At 40.4% G+C, this 24,427-nt stretch overlaps 1 protein-coding gene across 7 annotated transcripts in view; it reads left to right on the forward strand.

Annotated features, from left to right (window-relative positions):
* The first annotated feature begins 552 nt into the window (after positions 1–552).
* Ccar1 (cell division cycle and apoptosis regulator 1) overlaps positions 553–24,427 on the forward strand; it is a 52,224-nt gene continuing 28,349 nt past the window's right edge. For 2 of the 7 annotated variants that reach the window (XM_075980129.1, XM_075980134.1), the window contains exons 1-12: positions 553–664; positions 1,816–1,937; positions 6,343–6,515; positions 7,821–7,865; positions 9,134–9,166; positions 10,751–10,944; positions 14,480–14,594; positions 14,700–14,892; positions 17,150–17,279; positions 17,966–18,127; positions 23,109–23,334; positions 23,852–23,965. In XM_075980129.1, coding sequence (XP_075836244.1) covers positions 1,865–1,937; positions 6,343–6,515; positions 7,821–7,865; positions 9,134–9,166; positions 10,751–10,944; positions 14,480–14,594; positions 14,700–14,892; positions 17,150–17,279; positions 17,966–18,127; positions 23,109–23,334; positions 23,852–23,965 — 1,458 coding nt within the window. In that variant the 5' untranslated portion in view covers positions 553–664; positions 1,816–1,864. Of the gene's footprint in view, positions 671–984; positions 1,004–1,815; positions 1,938–6,342; positions 6,516–7,820; positions 7,866–9,133; positions 9,167–10,750; positions 10,945–14,479; positions 14,595–14,699; positions 14,893–17,149; positions 17,280–17,965; positions 18,132–23,108; positions 23,335–23,851; positions 23,966–24,427 lie in introns of those variants that run through there. The other 5 variants (XM_075980130.1, XM_075980133.1, XM_075980131.1 and 2 more) reach the window with 4 other exon arrangements.

Consider the following 24,427-nt stretch of genomic DNA (forward strand, 5'->3'; position numbering starts at 1 on the left):
TACTCGCCTCAGTACCATTTCTGAGATTTGCAAATAGTAAATAGATCCTGTGTCTCTCCTCTGGAAGTCCTGCCTATCTTTTCTTGCTTATCCTCTCTTGCTTAGCTATTGGTCGTTCAACTCTTTATTAAACCAATCAGAAGGTGCCTTAGGCAGGTGAGGTAAGACAGAGATACATCTTCAGACAGTATACAAAAAGATCATCCTACCACACATGAATGCATCAGTATATTTTCCAAATATTGATTTTTTATGTTAATTATATCTATATTTTATATATCTATATCTATATATATATCTTACACGTTCATTCTTCCAAGCAAATAGCACTAGAATAGAAAAAGGACAACCACAAGATGGCGGCCACCCCGGCCTGCTCACGTGACTCCCTTTGGTTCTGTAACTAGGGAGACTGGCGTTCGCCTCAGAGCCGGGCACAAGGACAACCGGCTCATTGTTAAGCGAAGCCAAGGTAACCCGGTCGGGCGCGCTCTCGCTCGGCGTTCCGGCGAACGCGCACGCCGAACGTCTCTCCGCAGGCGCCGGTTCCTCCCGGAGCTGGGAGGGAGGAGGTGCGGCGTGGAGGAAGAGGGAGAAGTTGGCGCATGCGCCTGAGCTTGACGGCTTTTGAAATGGCTTCGCTGGTAAACCGGACCCGACTCAGGTGAAGGTCTGGTCAGCGCTTTGCTCGGGAGCGGCGGGAGGCCGAGTCAGGGCCGCTTCCGTTCGCGGCGGATCGGCGGAGGGGTCGGGGACGCCGGCTGTGGGAGGCCGCGGGCGGGCGGGCGGGAGGGCGGGCGATGGCGGCCGCGGCGGGGCAGGCGGGCGACGGACACGGCCCCTTTTGTGCGGGTCGGAGCAGGCCCCGCGCGGCGCGCCCTTCCCCCAGCGCGCCGGCTCCCGGCCCCTCAGGTACGGCCTGGGTCCTTCAGCCTGGCCGGGCGGAGGGCGTGCGTGCCCGAGCTGGCGCTGCCGCGACGCCGAGTCCTCGCTGGTCCTCGGGGTGAGAGGCTCACTCCGACCGGCCGCAGGGACTGCGATGGCCCCGTGGGCGCCGTGATCGTGCCCTGGGCCGCTGGCTCCCACCGTCGCGGCCTGCGCGCTAGAGAGGCCGGGGCGGGAGGAAGATGGGCGTCACTGCCCGGCCCGTCGAGTCCCCAGCTGGGGATGCTTGGCCCCTCCTTTCCTTGTCTCTGACTTCGGGGGAGGGGGCGTCTTCGCGGCGGTTCTTTTAGAGACGTGCGTTCTCCCAACTGCCTTTCCCCTCCTCGGAGTGGAAGGCAAGGTGACAAAGGCCATAGTGACTTCCCTAGTCCTTCAAGTAACGTTCGTTATTAAAATGGTAGTCGTATCGATGCCTTTATGGGGGAGGGGGTGTCTCGTTTCCGTTATTGATTTAACCACTGCCTGACCTCCACATTGCCCGAAGAAAGCGCTCAGGCTGGACGTTCGGCGCCTGTCATTTCGTTGTCTCTTTCATTTGTGTATATTCAGTCTCACGGTGTGGCCCTAGCTCTAACACTGGATAAACTATGCTAGCCGGGAATTTAGAGAGAGCCTCCTGCCTCTGCCTCCTGAGTGCTGGGATTAAAGGCGTGTGCCACCAAACCTGAAAGAAGTCCCTTTAATTCCACCCCTAAGGATCCCTTTTAAATAGGGTATACCTCGTCGATAGTGTTTAGTTTTCAGTTTGCACACATTTTATTTCCGGTTCTCTTTTGGAGGATGTCCTTAGTATCAATCAGTTCTCTAAAATAGCCTTTTTTGGTATTTGTAGTTTGGTTGAACTTTGAAACAAGACTCCTTTCTTCATAGATACCTGCTGTAGAGGAGAAACAAGTGAAGGTTTTTCCCTCCTTGCATCATGGCTCAGTTTGGAGGACAGAAGAACCCACCATGGGCTACTCAGTTTACGGCCACTGCGGTGTCACAACCAGGTCAGGGGATGGAACCCTCGCGCTGTGAATGTGTGTGTGTGGGGGGGGGGTGCTGTCTCAATTGGATGGAAGTTAGTGCACCGGAGAGCGATGTGTTCGAAGATGTATCCTTTATTAAGATACTTTTGAAAATTAAAACAACAATAACAAAAAAAAAACCCACCCTCTTTGTCTAACATTTTGGGCGGTTTTGTAGCTCTTTTTTTCTTTTTCTGTATTTGCATCTTAAGAGTTTTTAGATTTATGACGGTCAGACTACTAATGGGTTTGCCATAATCTCTTGAGGCGTGTGTGTTCTCGTTCTTCCTCTTCCACTGCGCTTCATCATTTTTGTTTTGCATTTGAGATAGGGTCTCCACTAGCAGTAATCCACACCTGGCTTTTCAAATATCTTAAGTTTATCTCTCCCCTCTCCCCCCAAGTTTTTTGAGACAGGGTTTCTCTGTGTAGTCTGGCTGTCCTGAAACTCACTCTGTAGACCAGGCTGGGCTTGAATTCACAGAGATCTTCCAGCCTCTGCCTCCCTGGAGCTAAACGTGGGCATCACCATGCCAATAGTTAAAATTGCTTTAGTTATGTGTTATAAAACAGTAATTTATTAGAGTGAACCAACCTCCCTCCTTTTCTCTCTTCTTATTTTCCTTTCTTCTTTGTGGTGCTGGGGATTTAATCTATCTGAGTTTCAAGTTCAAATGGAATAACTTTTATTTAGAATGTTTTCAGTTTTAAGACATGTTTTGGACCAGGCGTAGTGGCACCTGCCTCAAAACAGAACAAAACCCAAAACCAAAAACAAGAAACAAAAACACTAAACTTAAAATAACAGCAAAAAAGAAAACATACATTTTAAATATATCTAAATGCCATAATTTTAAATGATTTATATGATAGTTTTCCTTAAAAATTTGTTTATTTATGCTGGGCATGGTGGTATATGCCTTTAATTCTAGTACTAAGGAGGCAGAGGCAGGTGGATCTCTTTTAGTTTGAGGTCTAAATAGTGAGTTCCATGACAACCAAGACTGTATAGAGAGATCTTGTCTCAACACCCTCCTCTCCAATAATTTGTGTTTTTTAAAGTTACATTTCTGTGTCCCTCTGGGGGATGGAGACACTACACATTTGGAAGTCAAGACAAGTGGTGGAAGTTGTTTCTTTCCATTGTGTACAGTAGGTCTTGTGAATTGAATTTAGGTTGCCAGCCTTGGTGGCAAGCACATTTACCCAATGAGCCTTCTCACCTTTTTATCATTGTGTGTGTGTGTGTGTGCGTGCGTGTGTGTGTGTAGGATAGCTTTTGGGAGTTGGTTCCCTCTTTCCACGATGGGTTTTGAGGATTGAACCCAGGCTGTCAGACTTGCATGACAAGTGCTTTTAACCACTGAGTCATATTGTTAGTTCAATTATGGTTTTCACTTGTTTGAATTTAATGTAGAAATACTGACTCTGTAAGAATTTAATTGCCAGGAACCTTAGAGGACACAGCTTAGGCAGTAAAATGCTTGCACAGCACCTACAAAGCCTCGGGTTTATTTCTAGCATCTCATAAACTGGGTGTGCTACTGCATTCCTGAAATCAAGCACTTGTGAGGCAGAGGCAGGAGGATTAGAAAGAAGTTCAAGGCATTCCTTAGTAAGTTTCAGGCCACCCCTGACCACAAGGGGGTGGTCTTTTAAAAATAATATATAACTGGTCTTGGTGGGGCATTCCTTTTTATCCCAGAGCTTTTAGGAGGCAGAGACAAGTGGATTTCTATGAGTGTCTGGGCTGCTTGGTCTATATAGCATGTTCCAGGACAGGCAAGGGAAGCATAGTGAGACCCTGTCTCAACCAAACCAAAACAAACCGAAAAACAATTAAAAATCCAGTAACTAATAGGCTAAGGAAAAAAAAATAGCTGTAAGCATCATAAAGAAACACTTAAAGTTGCAAAGAAAAGTTTAAAGAAAAAAGCCAAGCCGGGCGGTGGTGGCGCACGCCTTTAATCCCAGCACTCGGGAGGCAGAGGCAGGTGGATCTCTGTGAGTTCGAGACCAGCCTGGTCTACAAGAGCTAGTTCCAGGACAGGCTCCAAAACCACAGAGAAACCCTGTCTCGAAAAACCAAAAAAAAATAAATAAAATAAAATAAAAAAAATAGAAAAAAGCCATTTTCCATAGGCATTAAGCCATAAATAAATAAATAAAAGGCCATTTGTTATTTACTATGGGTTTTTGTTTTATACTCCCTTACTCCCACCCACCTGGGGCTTTGTACGTGTTAGTTAATCTTCATCAGAATTTTCAGTTGTGTGGTTTTTGTTTATTTTTTGTCTTTTTGTTGTTTTGTTTTTGAGACAGGGATTCTCTGTGTAGCTTTGGAACCTGTCCTGTGACCAGGCTAATCTTGAACTCACAGAAATCTTGAGTGCTTGAATTAAAGGCGTGAGCCACAACTGTCCAGCTTTTTTTTTAAACATTTATATATTTTTATGTATCTGTATGGGTACATATGTGAAGGTCAAAGGACAGTTTACAACTTCCACCATGTGGATTCCAGAGTTCCAATTCATGTCTCAGGATTGGTAGCAAGCACCCTTATCCATTGGGTAGTTAGTAAGGTTTCTGTGGCTTTGATAAAGACCATAATCAAAACCAACTTGTGGGGGGGAAGGATTTATTTTATCTTAGAACTCTCAGGTGACACTCCGTCACTGAGAGAAATCGAGGCAGGCAGGGACTAATACCCCACAGTCTTGTCTACAGGCCCGTTGTGGAGGAATTTTCCCAATTGTGGCTCCCTCTTCTTAGTTAACTCAGAAAAAAAAAAAGCAGGACAATTGACCCTTTGTCAACTTGAAGAACAAACATGTTTTTCTATTTTAGGGTTATTATTGCTGTGGGGGAAAAAATTAACCCAAAGCAACTTTAGGAGGAAAGGGTTTGTTTCATCTTTCATCTTAAAACTGTCAGGTTACACCCCATCACTGAGAGAAGTCAGGGCAGTATCTTTAGAGTGGAACCTGGAGGCTGGAACTGAAGCAGAAACCATGGAGGATATCTCTTCCTGGTTACTCCTTATAGCTGGCTCAATCTGCTTTCATGTAGCATCTAGGGCCACCAGCCAGGGTGGGCCACCAGCCAGGGTGGGCCACAGTGGGCTAGGCCCTCCCACATCAATCTCTAAGAAATGTCCCACAGGCTTGAGTATAGGCCAGTGTTGGAGGAATTTTCTCAACTGCTGTCTTAGGGTTTCTTTTGCTGTTAAGAGACACCATAACCATGGCAACTCTTATAAAGGAAAACATTTAAGGGGCTGGCTTATAGTTCAGAGGTTTAGTCTATTGTCATCATGGTGGCATGTAGGCAGACAGTGCTGGAGAGGTAGCTGAGAGTTCTACATCTGGATCAGCGGGAAGAAAGATTGAGCCTACTGGGCCTGGCTCCTGCTTCTGAACCCCACGCCCCCACAAATATCTATACATGTCTTGGTGTTGTGTTTTGAGATCAGAGCTAAACTCAGATTTACAGTGTAACTAAAGGTGACATTGAACTTGTAGGTTTTTTTTTGGCCTCTATTCCAGGTGCTGCCCTTACACGTATGTACCACCGCACCTGTTTATGCTGTTTGTTGCTAGGGATCACACCTAGGGCTTTGTATGTGCTAAGTAGTGCTAAGCAGGCCTTCTACTAGCCAAGTTTTATCCCTAGACCCCACAACATTTTTTAAAAAATATTTATTTATTAATTATGTATACAATATTCTGTCTGCATATACGCCTGCAGGCTAGAAGAGGATACTAGATCTCATTACAGATGGTTGTGAGCCACTATGTGGTTGCTGGGAATCGAACTCTGGTCCTTTGGAAGAGCACGCAATGCTCTTAACCGCTGAACCATCTCTCCAGCCCCCACCACCACCACTACTTTATTTATTTATTTATTTATTTTGGTTTTTCGAGATAGGGTTTCTCTGTGGTTTTGGAGCGTGTCCTGGAACTAGCTCTTGTAGACCAGGCTGGTCTTGAACTCACAGAGATCCGCCTGCCTCTGCTTCCCAAGTGCTGGGACCACCACTACTTTAAAAAAAGGTTTTTGTTTGTTTTGTTTTGAGATTAGGCCTCTCTGTGATAACCCTAGCTGTTCTGGAACTTGATTATATAGACCAAGTGGCTTCAAATTCACAGATATCTTCCTGTCTATCTACCCCCTTCATTTTAGTCCTTGGGTTAGAGGTATATATGCCACCACATATTCATCTCTGAAAAATGCTTTTGATTAGACTCTGGATCTAGGTAAAGGTGGTTGGTTACTCCAGTGTAGGTCAGTGGAGCCAGTTTTTCTTGTATTTGTCATGGAAGGTCATGGGAGATTTCTGTAAAGGAGCCAAGTAATCTTGATCCCTCTTCTTTTAATCTCAATTTAGCTGCACTAGGTGTTCAACAACCATCACTTCTGGGAGCATCTCCTACCATTTATACCCAGCAGACTGCATTGGCGGCGGCAGGCCTTACCACACAAACGCCAGCAAACTATCAGTTAACACAGACTGCAGCATTGCAGCAGCAAGCTGCAGCTGCTGCAGCTGCATTACAGCAGGTGAGTTTCAGTGTGATGAATGAGGTGATAAAAATGATAGTGGAGGAGCTGGAGAGATGGAGATGGCTCAGAGGTTAAGAGCTCTCACTACTCTTCCAGAGGTCCTAAGTTCAATTTCCAGCAACCACATGGTGGCTCACAGCCATCTGTAATCAGATCTGGTACCCTCTTCTGGTGTACAAGTGTACACCCAGGTAAAACACTGTATACATAATAAATAAATTTAAAAAAATGACAGTTGGTGCCTGGAGTTGTTCTCCTTTGTTTTTTCCTTCATTTGTTCTGTTTTTGAGACAAGCTGTCTGCGTTGTTCGTGTTGGCCTTGAACTCATGAGTCTCCCACTTAGCATCTCAAGTATGTGCTAGTATGATTGGCTGCTACCTCTGTCTTTTAAACAATGAAGAATTGTAGGTTAAAAGAACTGTGTAGCCAGGTGATACTGGTACACACCTAGTCCCAGCAATTGGGAAGCAGAGGCTAGTGGGTGTCTTGAGTTCAAGGTCAGCCTGGTCTACAAAGCTAGTTCCAGGATATCCAGAGCTACACAGAAAAACCATGTCTAAAAAAACCAAACTAAACTGAAAAACTACTACACACACAGGAAGTTTGTTTTTTTCTTGGTGTTAAAAATTACATTGTAGCAGAGGTAGGTGGATCTTTGCAAGTTCGAGGCCAGCCTGGTCTACAAAATGAGTTCTAGGACAGCCAGAGCTGTAACACAGAGAAACCCTGTGTTGAAAAAACCAAATTAAATAAATAAAATTACATTGTGTTTACTTTTGGTGGTACAAACCTGTAATCTCAGCACTTGAGAAAGGAGAGAAGGAGAGTTTGAAGCTTTATTGGAGTTGATAGCAGGATTATTTGATGACAAAACAACAGAATGTTTCTGCGCTCAGCACAAAGTATAGTTGTAGAGTCAGAAATCTTAAATTTTTTGTTTTTGTTTTTTCAAGGTAGGATTTCTCTTTATAGTCTTGGCTGTCCTGGAACTCACTCTGTATACCAGGCTGGCCTCAAACTCAACAGAAATCTGTCTACCTCTGTCTCCCGAGTGCTGGGATTAAAGACTACATCACTAGAGCTCAGTGAAATCTTATATGCTTATGTTCCTGAGTTGTTTATTTATACATAACTATTTTATGAAAATTCTGGCTTCAGTGGCTCTCAGAGTAAAAATGACTACCATTTTGTTAATTTTAGATAAGTATAGCTGGTTTAGAAAGTTTCACTAGTTTTTATATGTATGTACTTTTGAAAATGAATGTGCGTAACCTTCTGTTTCCTTTAATAATCTTTTTCAGCAATATTCACAACCTCAGCAGACCTTGTATAGTGTGCAACAACAGGTTAGTCTAAATATTTTGTTAAAAATTGATTTAAAAATGGCAATTCTCCTGTTCCCTCAAATTGAAGTAACACACCATTTAAATTCCTTCTTGCTATCTAGCGTAAAATGTGAACTTTTTTTTTTAATCTTTGGGTGGGATAGGGAACAGCTAAATCCACATGAAACCCAACACACCATTTCCCCCAGCCCTCCAGACAAATCTGCTTTCAAAAATTTAGCTTAATATAATTATTTGTTTGTTTTGTTTTTTTTGAGACAGGATTTCTCTGTAGCTTTGGAGCCTGTCCTAAAACTCGCTCTGTAGACCAGGCTGGCCTCGAACTCACAGAGATCTGCCTGTCTCTGCCTTCAGAGTGCTGGGATTAAAGGCATGTACCACCACCACTCGGCTGACTTGGGACTCTTAACACAGACCAGGCTGTCTTGAAATTCACAGAGATCTCCCTACTTTTGCTTCCAAGTGCTGGGATTAAAGATGTGTACCATCAAGCTGGGTGATGGTGGTGCACACCTTTAATCCCAGCATTCGGGAAGCAGAGGCAGGTGGATCTCTGTGAGTTCGAGGCCAGCCTGTTTGTTCTACAAGAGCTAGTTCCAGGACAGGCACCGAAAGCTACAGAGAAACCCTATCTCAAAAAAAAAAAAAAAAAGTGTACCATCACTGTAGGCACCAACTTCTTTATTTTGATTAAAAGTAGCTTAGTATTTATTTATTGAATGAGTTTGAAATAGTTGTCAGTAACCTTGTAATTAGTTATGTGTTTTAAATTTGTTGTGAATAAATAAACGAATGTGTAAAACAATGATTCAGGGTCTGGAGAGATGGCACAGGGTTTAAGAGCACTAGCTGTGATTTGTTGTGAATAAATAAACTAATGTGTAAAACAATGATTCAGGGTCTGGAGAGATGGCACAGGGTTTAAGAGCACTAGCTGTGTCCTCCAGAGGATCTGAGTTCAATTCTCGGCATCTGTATGGTGGCTCCTAACTGTAACTCCAGTTCCAGAGTTAGATTCCCAGTACACATGTCCAGTAGTTCACAAACACCAGTATCTCTAACTCCTGGGGATCTTCTGTTGGCCTCTGCCACCACAAGGCATGCTTTGGTTGCACAGTTACATATCACAGGTAAAGAAAGCACCCGTACACATGATAAAATAATAGCTACATTTTTAAAGATAAAATTTTGAAAAACAAGAATACCTCTGTAAATCATCTCTGAAAGAGCAAACCTGATTGATCTTGTTTGTTTTTTCTTGCTTTCAGTTGCAGCAGCCCCAGCAGACCATTCTAACACAGGTTAGTTTGGTATTCATTCATTCATTAATTTATTCATTTACTTATTTTGAGACATGGTTTCTCTCTGTCGCTTTGGAGCCTGTCCTGGAACTTGCTCCATAGACCAGGTTGGCCTTGAGCTCACAGAGATCCACCTGCCTCTCGTCTCTGGAGTGCTGGGTTTAAAGGCGTGTGCACCCACCACCTGGCTAATTTATTTCTTTAGTTATATTTCTGTTGTAGTTTTTCAATAGGAGTTTAAAAATACTTGTTGGATTTGTGTAATAACATTTTGATATTTATTGTTAGATAAAGATGGAAAGTGTGGTAGTGTGTTTGTGTTTGTTGACAATAGTGTATTGTGTATTATATGCTTCCAATTTTTTTTTTCTTGTTTTTCAAGACAGAGTTTCTCTGTAGCTTTGGAGCCTGTCCTGGAACTAGCTCTTGTAGACCAGGTTGGCCTTGAACTTCAGAGATCCTCCTGCCTCTGCCTCACAAGTACTGAGATTAAAGGCGTGCACCACCACCGCCTGGCGCTTCCAGTTATTTTAAAGGAAGGAGTAAAATATGTTTTTGTTTTTATGTACAGATTTAGATAAAACTTCAACTACTAACCAACAGCAGGCAGTTTCTTTGGTGGGAAACTGGGTATCTGAAACTGCCCAGATAGTATAGAAGCTTTCCACCTTGTAATTTCTTGTGTAGCTTTAAGTTGTGAATCTGTCACTTTGTTTTGTTTGTTGATGCAGAAATCCTTGCATCATTAAACAAATGTTACACAGTATAAACAAATATAACACAGCTTAAAAATAATATTCTGTAACAGTTGAGCCTCATGCCTCAGCTGGGATTTTTGGTATGAACCTCCATACCTAGGGTTTGGTATGTGTATGTAAATTTGTGCACATACATAAGCATGCATACATTTACTGGTTTTTCGAGATCAGGTGACACCCTCAGGTGTTATTCCTTGGGTGTCATCTACTGTTTTGTTTTATCTGAGTCCAGAGCTCTCACTGCCTTGGAATTCATGTTACAATCTAGACTCTCTGGTCAGTGGAGTAGCTTCCATTTCCGACTCTGCAGGTTATAAGTTTAGTTTTATGATTTTTTTAATATATTTATTTATTTATTATGGATACACTATTCTGTTTGCATATATGCCTGTAGGCCAGAAGAGGAAACCAGACCTCATTACAGATGGTTGTGAGCCACCATGTGGTTGCCTGGAATCGAACTCTGGTCCTTTGGAAGAGCATGCAATGCTCTTAACCACTGAGCCATCTCTCCAGCCCCATTTTTTTTTTTTTTTGTTTTTCGAGACAGGGTTTCTCTGTGGCTTTGGAGCCTGTCCTGGCACTAGCTCTTGTAGACCAGGCTGGCCTCGAACTCACAGAGATCTGCCTGCCTCTGCCTCCCGAGTGCTGGGATTAAAGGCGTGCGCCACCACCGCCCGGCTCTAGTTTGTTTTTTTTTTTCTTTTCCTGTTTGTTTTAGGAATGGAGCTATTACTTTACTAGTACAGATCCTGAGTTTACAGTCTTTTTACTCTTTATTTTAGACAGCTGCAAGTCTTAATGTGATGTTGCTTTTGTTCAATAGCCAGCTGTTGCATTGCCCACAAGTCTTAGCCTATCAACTCCTCAGCCTGCGGCACAGATTACTGTATCATATCCAACACCAAGGTCCAGTCAGCAGCAAACTCAACCTCAGAAGCAGCGTGTTTTCACAGGAGTGGTTACAAAGCTACATGATACATTTGGATTTGTGGATGAAGATGTATTCTTTCAGCTTGGGTAAAAACTTCCATTAGATGTTGATAGATGATACATGGTAGTAATACATACTCAATGGGAAAAAAATATAGTTTGTAATTTTATTTTGAAATCGTAATGTCTGTATATCTATACTTAATGCCCTTTTAAAATAAATTTACATTTATATATTTATGTCTGGGGGGGTGGAGGGATTACACACTTGTGGAGGTTATAGGCGGGAGTTGGTTTTCTTCTGTCATGTAGATTCCAGGGATCAGGTTCAATCCTCAAACTTGGGATTAAGTGCTAATTGATCCCTTTTGAATTCTTTATAAATGTTTTGTCAGCTAGGTGGCAGTTCTAGGAACATTCATGTTCTGGCTGAGAATAAAATTAGAAATTGAGACAGATGTGGTAACATAAAACTTAAAACCCATTACTTGAATGGTAGAGGCAGGTGGATCTGTGATTTCCAGGCCAGTCTGATCTACATAGTGAGTTTCAGAACAGCTGGGACTTAATAGAAAGACCTTTGTCTCTATACAAACAAATAAAATGGAGGTTGAAGCCAGTTAATAAATAAAATAAGATGGGGTTGAAATAGGCTTTTAAAATCGAATCTTTGTTTTGTTTTTACATATTTAATACTGACTTAGCTTATTTTCTCAATTGTATGTGTATGTATATTTGTGTATGAGCACCTGTGTGCTTTAAAGGAAAGGTACATTCACCTGAGCACATATGTGTGTAGGCCAGAGGTTGACTTTGCTGTTCTTTACATCTATATCTACATATCTATATCTATGCATGATCCTGTCTCAAAACAACCACCCCCTTCATTTTTTTTTTTTTTAAGCTTTGGAGCCTCTCCTGGAACTAGCTCTTGTAGACCAGGCTGGCCTCGAACTCCGATCTGCCTGCCTTTGCCTCCTGAGTGCTGGGTTAAAAGCGTATGCCTTTATATATATTATTTAACTTTATGTACATTGGTGTGAGGGTACCAGATATCTTAGTATCCTAGAACTGGAGTTACAGACAGTTGTGAGCTGCCATGTGGGTACTAGGAATTAAACCTGAATCCTTTGGAAAAACAGCCAACACTCTTAATTGCATCTCTTTTTTTTTTTTTTAGTTTTTTGAGACAGAGTTTCTCTGTGGTTTGGAACCTGTCGGCTCTGTTGATCAGGCTGGCCTTGAACTGAGATCAACCTGCCTCTGCCTCCTAAGTGTTGGGATTATAGGTGTGCACCACCACCACCTGGCTGCTGAGCCATCTCTTAAGCCCCAGCTTTGTTACTCTTATTGTTCTCATATCTTTATTTTAGTACAAGGTCTCTCACTTGGAACTCACCATCTCTGCTAGACTCGCTGGCCTTCAAGTCCCTGGGATCTGTCTGTCTTTGTTTTCCCAGTCCTGTGGTTACGGGTGTGTGCCACCATGTCTAGCTTTCATGTGACTTCTTGGGATCCAGATTTGAGTCCTCATGCGTGTATAGCAAGCATTTTACCCAATGAGCCAACTCCTCTACCCCTAAAATTTAGGGGTGAGCCTGGTGGTGATGGCATAGGCATTTTATCCCAGCACTTAGGAGGAAGAGGCAGGAGGATCTCTGTGAATTCGAGGCTAGCTTGGTCTACAAGAGCTAGTTCCAGGATAGGCACCAAAGCTACAGAGAAACCTTGTCTTGAAAAACCAAAACCAAAGGAAAATAAAAAATAAAAAAAAATTGGGGGAGGGCTTGTTTTGAGATAGGTTCGCATTGTGTAGCCCTAGCTGGCTTGGAATTAACTGTAGACAAGGATCACAGTGAACTCACAGAGATCCCTCTACCTTTTTTCCCTGAGGGCTGAGATTAAAGGTATTTACCACCAAGTCTAGCCAAAGAACATTAAGGGTTTTTTTTTTGTTTTGTTTTTGTTTTTTATTATTTTGTTTGGTTGATTTCTTGACGCAGGGTTTTACTACATAGCCTTTGCCAACCTAGAACTTAAGGTGTTGACCAGTCTGGCCTTGAACTCTTAGATAACCACCCGCCTCTGCCTTCTGAGTGCTAGGATTAAAGGTGTGCACTACATTTGTTTTCAACTGAAAAAAAAATGCCCCCTTCAATTAATTTGGTGTTTGGTGGTCTTTTTTTTTTTTAAAGATTTATTTATTTATTATGTATACAGTATTCTCAGTACTCTTCCTGCAGGCCAGAAGAGGGCACAGATCTCATTACAGATGGTTGTGAGCCACCATGTGGTTGCTGGGAATTGAACTCAGGACCTTTGGAAGAGCAGGTGGTGCTCTTAACCACTGAGCCATCTCTCCAGCCCCCGTGTTTGGTGTTCTTGTTTTGTTTTTGAGACAATTTCTCTCTGTATCTTTGTAGCCTGTCCTGGAACTTGCTCTGTAGACCAGGCTAGCTTCGAACTCAGAGATCTGCCCGTTTTTGCCTCCCAAATGCTGGGATTAAAGAAATGCGCCATCAGTCCTCACTCTGCCTTATTCCTTTGAGACAGGGTCTCTCACTAAACCTGGAGCTAGACTGTGGCCAGCAGAACCCAGTGATCCTCTGTGGTCACAGCAGGCATTTGGAGCCATGGCTGACTTCTCGTGTAGTCTGCACAACAACTACTATGGCCCACTTAGCCAGTTTCCTTAGGTGATCTTAATGCACTTCCTCTGAAGTATGTGCTGTGTTATTATTGTTCAAGATTTTTGTGCTGTTGTGCCTCCTTTTTCCATCCTCTCTAAAATCTTACCCTTGGGCTATTGTAGTGACAGTTCTGTACAGAGAGAGGCATTGAGAAAACAGAAGGGCAAATTGTTCTTGTGCTTGAAACCTTCCTTTTTACATACAGCAGAAGGTAAAATGTAATCAATTTAAAAGTGAGTCTAGGATTGGAGAGATGACTCTGCAGTTAAGGGCACTCCACACTCCTGCAAAAGACAGTTCTTCAATTCCCAGCATATCAGGTGGCTCACAGCAGCCTATAATTCTAGCTCCAGGGGGATTTGATATCTCTGACTTCTAGGGTACCAATTTGTCTAAGCACATCCACAAGAGACCCATAACAGATGATTAAGAATAAAAATAAATCTTTAAGGTCTGTAGAAATGGCTCAGTAGTTTAAAGCACTTGTTGTTCTTCCAGGAGACCCAAGTCTGATTCCCATCACCTGTAAATCTAGTTCCAGGGAGCAAACACCCTCCTGAGCTCAATGGGCCCTTGCATGCATATGGTCTGCATTTTTATGTACAGGCAAAACATTTATACAATTAAATAAATCTAAAAGCACTTTTAAAAGATAAATAGTACTATCCAGGCTTCCATTTTAGTTGTAATATACTTTAAAATCACTATAGTCTTTGAAAGGCAGCAGCAGTCAGATCTGTGACGCCGGCCTGGTATACAAAGGTTCTAGGCATGCGAAGGCTCCATAAAAGAGACCCTGTTTCCTAAAGAAGAGAAGTAAAACAAACAAAAATATGTAATTTTTTTTTTTGTGGTAAGAGCTCTTCAATAGTATATAAGTCATTTTGGTATAATCTTTCTTGTGTTTATATTTATGTTTTTTTTTCCCCCAGTGCTGTTAAAGGGAAAACCCCCCAAGTTGGTGATAGAGTATTGGTTGAAGCAACTTACAATCCTAATATGCCTTTTAAATGGAATGCACAAAGAATTCAAACACTACCAAATCAGGTACATAATAAAGTGCAATAGAAACTTGATACTTGACTTTGCTGGTTTACAATGTAATTTCTTTTCAAAGAAAGTTTCAATTTATTTATTTTGGTTTGTTTTTAGAATCAGTCCCAAACCCAACCTTTACTGAAGACTCCTACTGCTGTAATTCAGCCGATTGTGCCACAGACAACCTTCGGTGTTCAGGCACAGCCCCAACCCCAGTCATTACTGCAGGCCCAGATATCCGCTGCTTCTATTACGCCACTATTGCAGACACAACCACAGCCCTTACTACAGCAGCCACAGCAGAAAGGTATTAAATATAATGTATCATTGCTTCTTGTGTTTGTTTGTTCGTTTGTTTTTGTCATTGTTTTTAGATTTTATTTTATGTGTATTAATGTTTTGTCATGGATTCTGGGTTCCCTGAAGTTACAGACAGTTGCGAGCTGTCATGTGGGTGCTGGGAACTGAACCCCGGTCCTCTGGAAGAGGAGTTAGTGCTCTTAACCACTGAGCCATCTCTCTAGTCCCACTTCTCGTTTCTAATAAATGAGTAGATGTTTAAATTGCTGAAATAGTAGGAACATGTTGCTAATAAAAGAGAGATTAGGGACTTTGAGAAAACATGAAAGGAAGCTTAAGTATCATTTTGTTTTGTTTTTAAAGACAGGGTTGGTTTCTCTGTGTAGCCCTGGGTGTCCTGAAACTTGTTTTTTTTTTTTTTTTAAACCTTGTTCTTTTGTCTTAGAAACTGAAGTTTAAGTTCAAATTCTTTGGCAAGCATTGGTTATGGCTTTGTAACGCATGCTGCCTCTTTTTTTTTTTTTTTTTTTTGCCTTCTTTGGGGTGTTTCAAGACAGGATTTTTCTGTGTAGCTTTGGAGCCTGTTCTGGAACTCAGTCTGTAGACTAGGTTGGCCTTGAATGCACGGAGATCCATCTGCCTGCCTCTGCCTCCCAAGTGCTGGGATTAAAGGCACCACCACCGGTAGGCCATGCTGCATCATTTTAGGTGCTTTCAGTTATCCCAATGTTACTAATATGGAATTTGATTATTTGCAGGTGTCATTAACCAGAGATTCCTCTGGTTTAAAGGAATCTTTTTCCCCCCTGCAAATGAATAATCTCCCAACTGGTATTTTAATACTCTCCGGCTATCTTATTCCATAGTATTCATTGATTTAGTGTATATACTTCAGGTGTTGGCAAATTGTAGCCCTTGATTTCTAGGTCATAGTTTGAGAAATTCTGATATTGAGCAAATTTTAAAAGAAAAATGTCGCGTCCCTGTCCCCCCGCCGCCTCTTTTTCTTTTGGTTTTCAAAACAAGTTTTTTTGTGTGTGTTTTTCTGACTGTCATAGAACACATTCTGTAGGCCAGGCTGACCTCAAACTCAGAGATCTGTCTGCCTCTGCCTCTCAAGTACTGGGATTAAAGGCATGTGCCACCACTGCCTGGCTAAAAAGTGTCTTTGTAGTTGTTTTTCTGTTTCCTTTTGTTTTAAAATATAGTCTAAAATCTTTATAGAATTATGAGATGTTAAAAAGGAAATGAGAATTTAAATTTTTCATTGTCTAGAATATGTTCTGACACCAAGGGTATCAGTCTCAAATGTGGTATAAATATATACATACAGGCAAAGAACTTTAACACACAGAAGATATTTTGAAAACTGGGTTAATAAAATAAAAAATATATTTGATGAGGCCTAAGATGCAGCTCTGAAGTACAGTGTTTGTTTCAGATAGGCAAGGGTCTGGGTTTGGTCTTGAGCACCCCCCCGCCCCATACACACACCAAGCTAGTTGTAATAACAGAAGACCAGCCAGCCATGAAAAAGAATCCATTCTTTGGTCTGCTTCCCTTTTCCTCTGATTGAGTATAGTCAATATTGATGGTTTTAGACTTGAGCCAAAGAATTCATTAGAATTCTGCTGGGTTTTTTTTGCTATGTTTTGTGATAAGGTCTCACCTTCTAGCCCTGACTGTTTTGTAATTTGTTACATTGACCAGGCTAGATTTGAACTCACAAAGATCTACCTGCTTCTGTCTCCTATATGTGCTAGGATTAAAGGCATGAACCATCACACGTAGCAAAGAACTTTGATACACTTTCTACTTTTTGTTTGTTTTGCTTTATTTTTCTGGATAGGATTTCTCTGTGTAGCTGTAGTTGTCCTGGAACTCACTCTGTAGACCATGCTGGACTGCCTTGAGTGCTGGGATTAAAGGAGTGCGCTGCCAGCACCACTTGGCTATATTTTACTTTTTAGCATAGATTTATCCCTATTTTGCTTCCATTGTACCAAAGAAATTGACTTTTATTGTTCTATGTGGAAAAATAGATAACTATATTATTTGAAAAAGAAAATATTTAGTTTTCAGTACCAGGGACAAATCGCCAGATACAATCTCTTCCTTAGAAATAACTATATTTTGTTGTCTTGGGAAACAGATAGCTTTGGTGAACCCCACTTACTTAGTTATCTTTATCTTACTGGGCCTTGTGATGTATTTTGATCTTCGTTTAACAATTTTTTAAATTTTTTCTTCTGTATCTTTTAAAGCTGGCTTATTGCAGCCTCCTGTTCGTATAGTGTCTCAGCCTCAGCCGGCACGGAGATTAGATCCACCGTCTAGATTTTCAGGAAGGAATGACAGAGGGGATCAAGTACCTAATAGGAAAGATGACCGAAGGTATGTTTGAAAGTAACATTGTGGGCTGGAGAAACAGCTTAAAGGTAAGAGCACTGTCTGCTCTTCTGTGGACCCAGGGTTGGTTCCCAGCATCTATGTGGTGGCAGTTCAGGGGTTTCTCAGTCTCTCTCCTGCCTTTCTCAGGCATGTAGGGGGTGCACACCTACATGTAGACAAAATACTTATATGAATAAAATAAATAAATGAGAAGTTGCTATAAATTTAAGGCCTAAAGCCATCCTGGACTACATAGTTATTACCAAGCCAGCCAGGTCTGTATAACAAGACTCTGTCAAAAAAGAAATGAAAAGGAAAGAAAGAAAAATATTTCAAAGAACTATTCATTTGTGTTTAGCTATATAACCTTGAGTGGCCTGGAACTTCTAAATTCTCTTGACTTCTGAGTGCTGGCATTAAAGATGTATATCACCATGCCTGGCAAGAGCCTTTTAATAATACCAATAAATATTAGTGATTTATTTTTACTACATTTATTTAATTTGCATCTGTTCGTTCCTATGCCATAGTATATATGTGAAGGTCAGAGGAAAACTTGGGATGTCTGTTCTTCTTTTACCATGTGGGTTCTGAGAATGAAACTTGGGTCCTCAGGCCTGATAGCAGAGCCTATACCTGCTGGGCCATCCTGTTGACCCCAGAGTGATTTTAGACATCCTTGCTTTAAGTCGTGAAAGGGACAGAGAAAGACGCAGATCCAGAGAAAGATCACCTCAGAGGAAACGTTCCCGGGAGAGGTCACCCCGGAGAGAAAGAGAACGATCCCCTCGGAGAGTTCGTCGTGTTGTTCCACGCTACACAGTGCAGTTTTCAAAATTTTCTTTAGATTGGTAAGTTTTCTCTTCTGTATTTGTTTGTTTAATTTCATTAGTAGTGTCATAGTTTGGTATAGAATATAATTGTGGATATATTTTTTTTTATAAAATTTAGTAACATTTTGTGCTATTTCTATGAGGTCAGAAATGCAGTTTGAAGCCGGGCGGTGGTGGCGCACGCCTTTAATCTCAGCACTTGGGAGGCAGAGGCAGGCGGATCTCTGTGAGTTCGAGGCCAGTCTGGTCTACAAGAGCTAGTTCCAGGACAGGCTCCAAAACCACAGAGAAACCCTGTCTCGAAAAACCAAAAAAAAAAAAAAAAAAAAAAGAAATGCAGTTTGAATTTGGAATGTAGTTCTGTATAAAAAGAATTAGATTTGAATACACATTAGGAAAGCAACTACTTAAAAGAAGCAGCTATGGTTTGGGAACATAGTCCAGGACTAGAGAGGATTTACCCAGTATTGAAGGCACTGGGTTCAGCCCTAGTACCAAACCAACCCCAAGCAACCAAGTAAGCAAGCTTCTAGATAATGTTTCTTTATAATGAAATTTTTCTTTAAGATTAGAATAATTTAGGATCAGGATTTACTGTAACTTCTAATATTGCAGATAATCTGTTCTGTGATGAAACAATAATAAAATTATTAAGCCAGTTTTAAGATTAACTGTGTCGGATGGGCTGTGGTGGCACATAGCCAGGACTGTTAAGTAAGCCTGTCTTGGAAAGCATAAAAAAATAAATTAACTGTGGCAGGGTATTGTAATATAGAAAATTGACTTAATATATATGTATACAAACTTGTGTAATTTACATGCTTGTGTTTTTAAATTCATTAACCCTTAGAATCTGAAGTCAGGAGGTTAATGCATTTCTCAGCGTAATCTACAAAATCTCATAAATTTACAGGATTATTATGAAGTTGCATTAAATATCTATAGCACTTAACCTAATGTATAACAGTTACATATTCTCTGTAATTCATTGTGGTAGTTAGTAGTATGGTACACCTAGATCATAGGTGGAAAAAAGAAAAGATGGATGTGGTGGCACATGCCTTTAATAACAGCACTTGGGAGGCAGAGATGGGTGTATTTCTGTGCTTTGGAGCCAGCCATGTCTGTATATCAGGTTCCACAACAACCAGTACTACATAGAGACCCTGTCTTAAAAATCAAAAATGAAAAAGTTCCAGCTGGCCAGTGGTGGTGCACACCTTTAAACATAGCATTCAGAAGGCAGAGGCAGGCAGATCTCTGTGAATTTGAGACCAACCTGGTCTACAGAGTGAGTTCCCAGACAGCAAGAGCTGCACAGAAAAATCTTGTCTTCAAAAACAAACCAAACAAAAACAAACAAAAAAACCCCCAAAAAACAAACAAAAAAAAAAGAGGGAAAAAAAACCCTAGATTGACAATAAAATTAGAAAAATTATGTTTAAAGCTGTTTAGCATTGGTAGCTATTTCTACCTTTCAAAATGGATAACATGAATATTCATGATACTAGCTTATCAAATGTTAAAATTTCTGTATAGTAAGTTCTAGATTTAAGAAACTAGTGTTTGTTGTTTAATGCCTAGAAAATTTTACCTTGTGACATTATGGTATATAATTGGGGTCAAATCAGCAAGTATTCTTAGGTTATATTAGTTTTTTATCTATGTTTACTTTTAACATAGTTAGGATATTTCAGAAAAACCCAAAGAGAATCAAAAGTACTTCCCCAGCCTCTAAAATATTGTTATATGGAGTGATTTTTTTATTCTATTTGTTGTCACTATTCAGTGTTTTTCTCTGAAAAGTTGGTGATAGAATATGAAATATACTAGCCATCTTGTTCTTTCCAAGTTAGACTTTCACAATTTCATTTTACCACCTTTATGTAAATTTCCAGAACATTAAGTGAACCAATTGCAAATAAAAGCTTTAAACCTCTTCATCTGTAGTTGTAGACCTCAGAATTTCCTGATACTAATATGGTTATGTGGTAGTATAAAGGGAAATGAACTGTTTGTACTTTGTTCTATTTCGTTATAGGTGTTGCCCCCGCCTTGGGGCAAAATATGACTTGTTAATTTTAGTGTTGGAAAATTTGGACATAATTCTCTTCCTTATTATTTATTAAAAATAAAACCGAAGGAAGTGGGCTGTTAAAATGCAGTTAAAAGGGCTGGAGAGATGGCTCAGTGGTTAAGAGCACTGGCTGCTCTTCCAAAGGTCCTGAGTTCAATTCCCAGCAACCACATGTGGCTCACAACCATCTATAATGAGATCTGGTGCCTTCTTCAGGCCTGCAGGCATACATGCAGGCAGAATACTGTTTACATAGTAAATAAATCTTTAAAAAAGAAAAAAAATGCAGTTAAAAGAGGGTGTAGTGCCAGGCGGTGGTGGCGCACGCCTTTAATCCCAGCACTCGGGAGGCGGATCTCTGTGAGTTTGAGGCCAGGCTGGTCTACAAGAGCTAGCTCCAGGACAGGCTCCAAAACCACAGAGAAACCCTGTCTCGAAAAATCAAAAAAAAAAAAGAGGGTGTAGTATAGCTGGGTGGTGGTAGTACACATCTTTAATCTCAGCACCCAGAGGGCAGGGGCAGGCGGATCTGTGGGTTTGAGGCCAGCCTAGTCTACTGAGGGCTACACGGAGGAAACCCCCGTCTTGAAAAAAAAACAAAAACAAAAAAATTAAAGGAGTGTGTTCTTTGCAGGGAACATGAATTTGATATCCAGCACCACTTCTGCAGTTGACAACTACCTATGCACATACCCACAAACAGACCTACCCAACACATTGTTAAAAATGATAATAAAACAAATAAAAACAAAATTGAAGTGGCTGGAGAGATTGCTCAGTAGTTAAGAGCACTTGATGATCTTTCAGAGAAACTGGACTCATTTCTCAGCATCCACATGGAATAGCTTATAAATCCTTTTCATACACCGTTTTCTGGTACCTGAGTGCACACGGTGCACACACGTAAACAGACATACAGATACACACTTGAAATTAAATAAACCTAAAAAATAAAAACAAAACCTTGCGATGTATTTTTCACACTTCTGTTATTCTGACAGTGGTGTCTTCAAAGCGGAGGTGTTCTGTCACCAGCCATGAAGCTGTACATATACCCGCTGTTGAAGAGTCTACCAGCATTACTACTGAGCTACAGTCACAATGTATAGTTCTTATTTTAGATTTCAAATAAAGACAGTTTTACATATAGATTAGTTGGTATTTCATAGTCTTTGTTTTATTTCTATTTGCATTTTTTTTTTTTTTTTTTTTTTTTTTTAGTTTTTCGAGACAAGGTTTCTCTGTGTGACTGTCCTGGAACTCACTTTGTAGACCAGGATGGCCTCGAACTCGCAGAGATCCACCTGCCTCTGTCTCCCTGGGTGCTCGGATTAAACGCATGCACCACCACCGGTTGGCTGTTGATGTTTTTGCCTATTTTTAATTTTTATATTCATTCTTTTAGATTTTTTGAAGCAGTGTCTTTCTGTGTAGCACTGGCTGCCCTAGAACTTGCTTTGTAGACCTGTTGACCTCAAACTTTCAATGACTCTCCTGCTTCTGCCTCCCAATTTCTGGAATTACAGGCCAGTGTCACTATGCTTGCCTGTCCACTTTAATTCATTATGTGTTTAGTAGGTGATACTTTTACCAAATTGACTTATCTTTGAGTTTATTTTTCTTTCTCTTTTTCCCCCCACTGTCCTGCTAAAGAAAATGAAATTATTGTTTAAAATATTATCAAAGGGCTAGAGTGATGGCTCAGTGTTTAAGAATACTGGCTGCTCTTCCAGAGAACTCAAACTTGATTCGCATTACTTACATGACAACTGACTTAGGTTTTTTTTGTTTGTTTGTTTTTTTGTTTTGCTATTGCTGTGACGAGATACCATGACAAGGCAACTTATAAAAGAAAGCGTTTAATTTGGGGCTTACGGTTCTAGAAGGTGCTAGATTCCATGACCATCATGACAGATAACATAGCAGCAGGCAGGCAGGCATGGCTCTGTAGAAGTAACTTATTCAATAAGCACAAGGCAGAGATAGAGGTAACTGGGAATCTCATGAACTTTCAGAACTTGAAAGCCCACAACCAGTGACAGACCTCTTCCAACAAGATCACACCTTCTAATCCTTTCCAAACAGTCCCCCAAGTGCAGACCAAGCTTTCAAAATTATGAGCCAATAAGTACCATTCTTAGTCATACTACCACAACTATTTAGTTCCAGGGTATTTGATGCCTTCTTCTGACCTCTTTTCACCAGGTGTTGACCTGGTGCACAAGCAACACATATAGACAAACATATATATATATGTATGTATTTTTACAAAGGTCATTGTCAGATATAAATAGCCAGAAACATATCCTCTCTTTGCATAGTAATATGGAATGGGTTTTCATATTGAGATGTATGGTGGATTATCAGAGCTAATTTGGATTTTGATTTCATGTGAATTTGCCTTGAATTCATAGACTTCTGCCTGCCTCTGCCTCTGAGCTGCTAGGATTAAAGTTATGTGCCATCACACGTGACTCATAGGAATTTTTCAATTTAAGTATGCTAGATCTAGGCACTTACTATAGAATAAAAATTGTACTTTTCTACGTACCATAGATGTGACTAAAAACACTCAGATATTAACTTGATGCCTCTGATCACTTCTTTGTATACATTTTTTTGTATGAACTGTAAGAATTTTTCAAGTATATTTGCTTTGACCTGAGGGAAAACTCTTTTGTTCAGATGTTCTGTTGAATCGGGGTTATAGTTATTTTAAAGATTTTCTCTAAGGAATTATAAGCTACACACAAAAAATAGAGAAGTAAAAGTAACATTTAGATATCATTTATTCAGCAGTGAACGTATGCAGGTTTGAATCTGTTGGTTTTTACACTGTCACTTTTGTAAAGTTTCAGCAGTGGATATGTGCCTAACTTTGGTCTTACGGCTGTTTACTCACTGTTTACGTCTATTTTTCAGTCCCAGTTGTGACATGATGGAACTAAGGCGCCGTTATCAGAATTTATATATTCCTAGTGACTTTTTTGATGCTCAGTTTACATGGGTGGATGCTTTTCCTTTGTCAAGACCATTTCAACTGGGAAATTACTGCAATTTTTATGTGATGCACAGAGAAGTAGAGTCCTTAGAAAAAAATATGGCTATTCTTGATCCACCTGATGCTGACCACCTGTACAGTGCAAAGGTTTGTATGTCATTGTGATGAATCTCGTAGCTGTTGGAGTTATCCTTTAGAAACTGGTTGTTAGAGGAATCCAAATCCCTGTTTTCTCTGCCTGATTTTTCTGAGCTATTTAAAAATGTTATTTTAACCCCTGTCTTAATTCTTAAGTTATAAAACAATGGCTATTGCTAGTTTAAACCAAAAAATGTGAGCCAGTTAATGTTGAGTGCCATATGACTTTGTGTAGATCTGGATAACACTTAAAGTTGGGTATAAATGTGCTACAGACTAGTCTTCAGGGTAGCTTTCTGTACACTGCTTAGTCAGTTTGCTTTTGTTTTAAAAGATTGATCTGAAAAAAAAAATCCTTCTTTGAAAATGTAAGGTTGATGAGGCATCTAATACCATTCTTTTTCTATAGCATTTTACATTCTAATTTTAAGAAAAAATCTTACATGTAAGGGTAATTATTAGTACTTCTCATTTTCTTTACATTACTTTAGACTTTTGACAGGATTGAATTATTTGACTATAATAGGTAATGCTGATGGCTAGCCCAAGTATGGAAGATTTGTATCATAAGTCATGTGCTCTTGCTGAGGACCCACAAGAACTTCGTGATGGATTTCAGCATCCAGCTAGACTTGTTAAGGTAAAATGAAATTTATTTTGATTTTATTGTATATTCATTTATCTTAGCTCTTACTGTGTTTACATAGAATTGAAAGTGCACATTTTAAATGTTAGTTTAATGATATTAAATCTACTTTCATATAGTTACATATTTTTCTTATTTTAGAATGTGACTATATTATTTAGTTCTAGTTTAGCTTTGAATTTGATGCTCTATACTTGTAGCCTAATAAAATCTCTTGGATGCTCTTAAGGTTTGTATTTAAACATAGTTTGTTTCTTTAAAGGAACTCTTTTTTTTTGTTTGTTTGGTTTGGTTTGGTTTTGGTTTTGAAGACAGGGTTTCTCTGTGTACCTTTTGGAGCCTTTCCTGGAATTCACTTTGTAGACCAGGCTTGCCTTGAACTCAAAGAGATCCACCTGCCTCTGCCTCCCGAGTTCTGTGATTAAGGACCTGTGCCATCACTGCTGGCCCTATAAG

The sequence above is a fragment of the Microtus pennsylvanicus genome, chromosome 7, assembly GCF_037038515.1.
Source record: "Microtus pennsylvanicus isolate mMicPen1 chromosome 7, mMicPen1.hap1, whole genome shotgun sequence".
Classification (NCBI taxonomy): Eukaryota; Metazoa; Chordata; class Mammalia; order Rodentia; family Cricetidae; genus Microtus; species Microtus pennsylvanicus.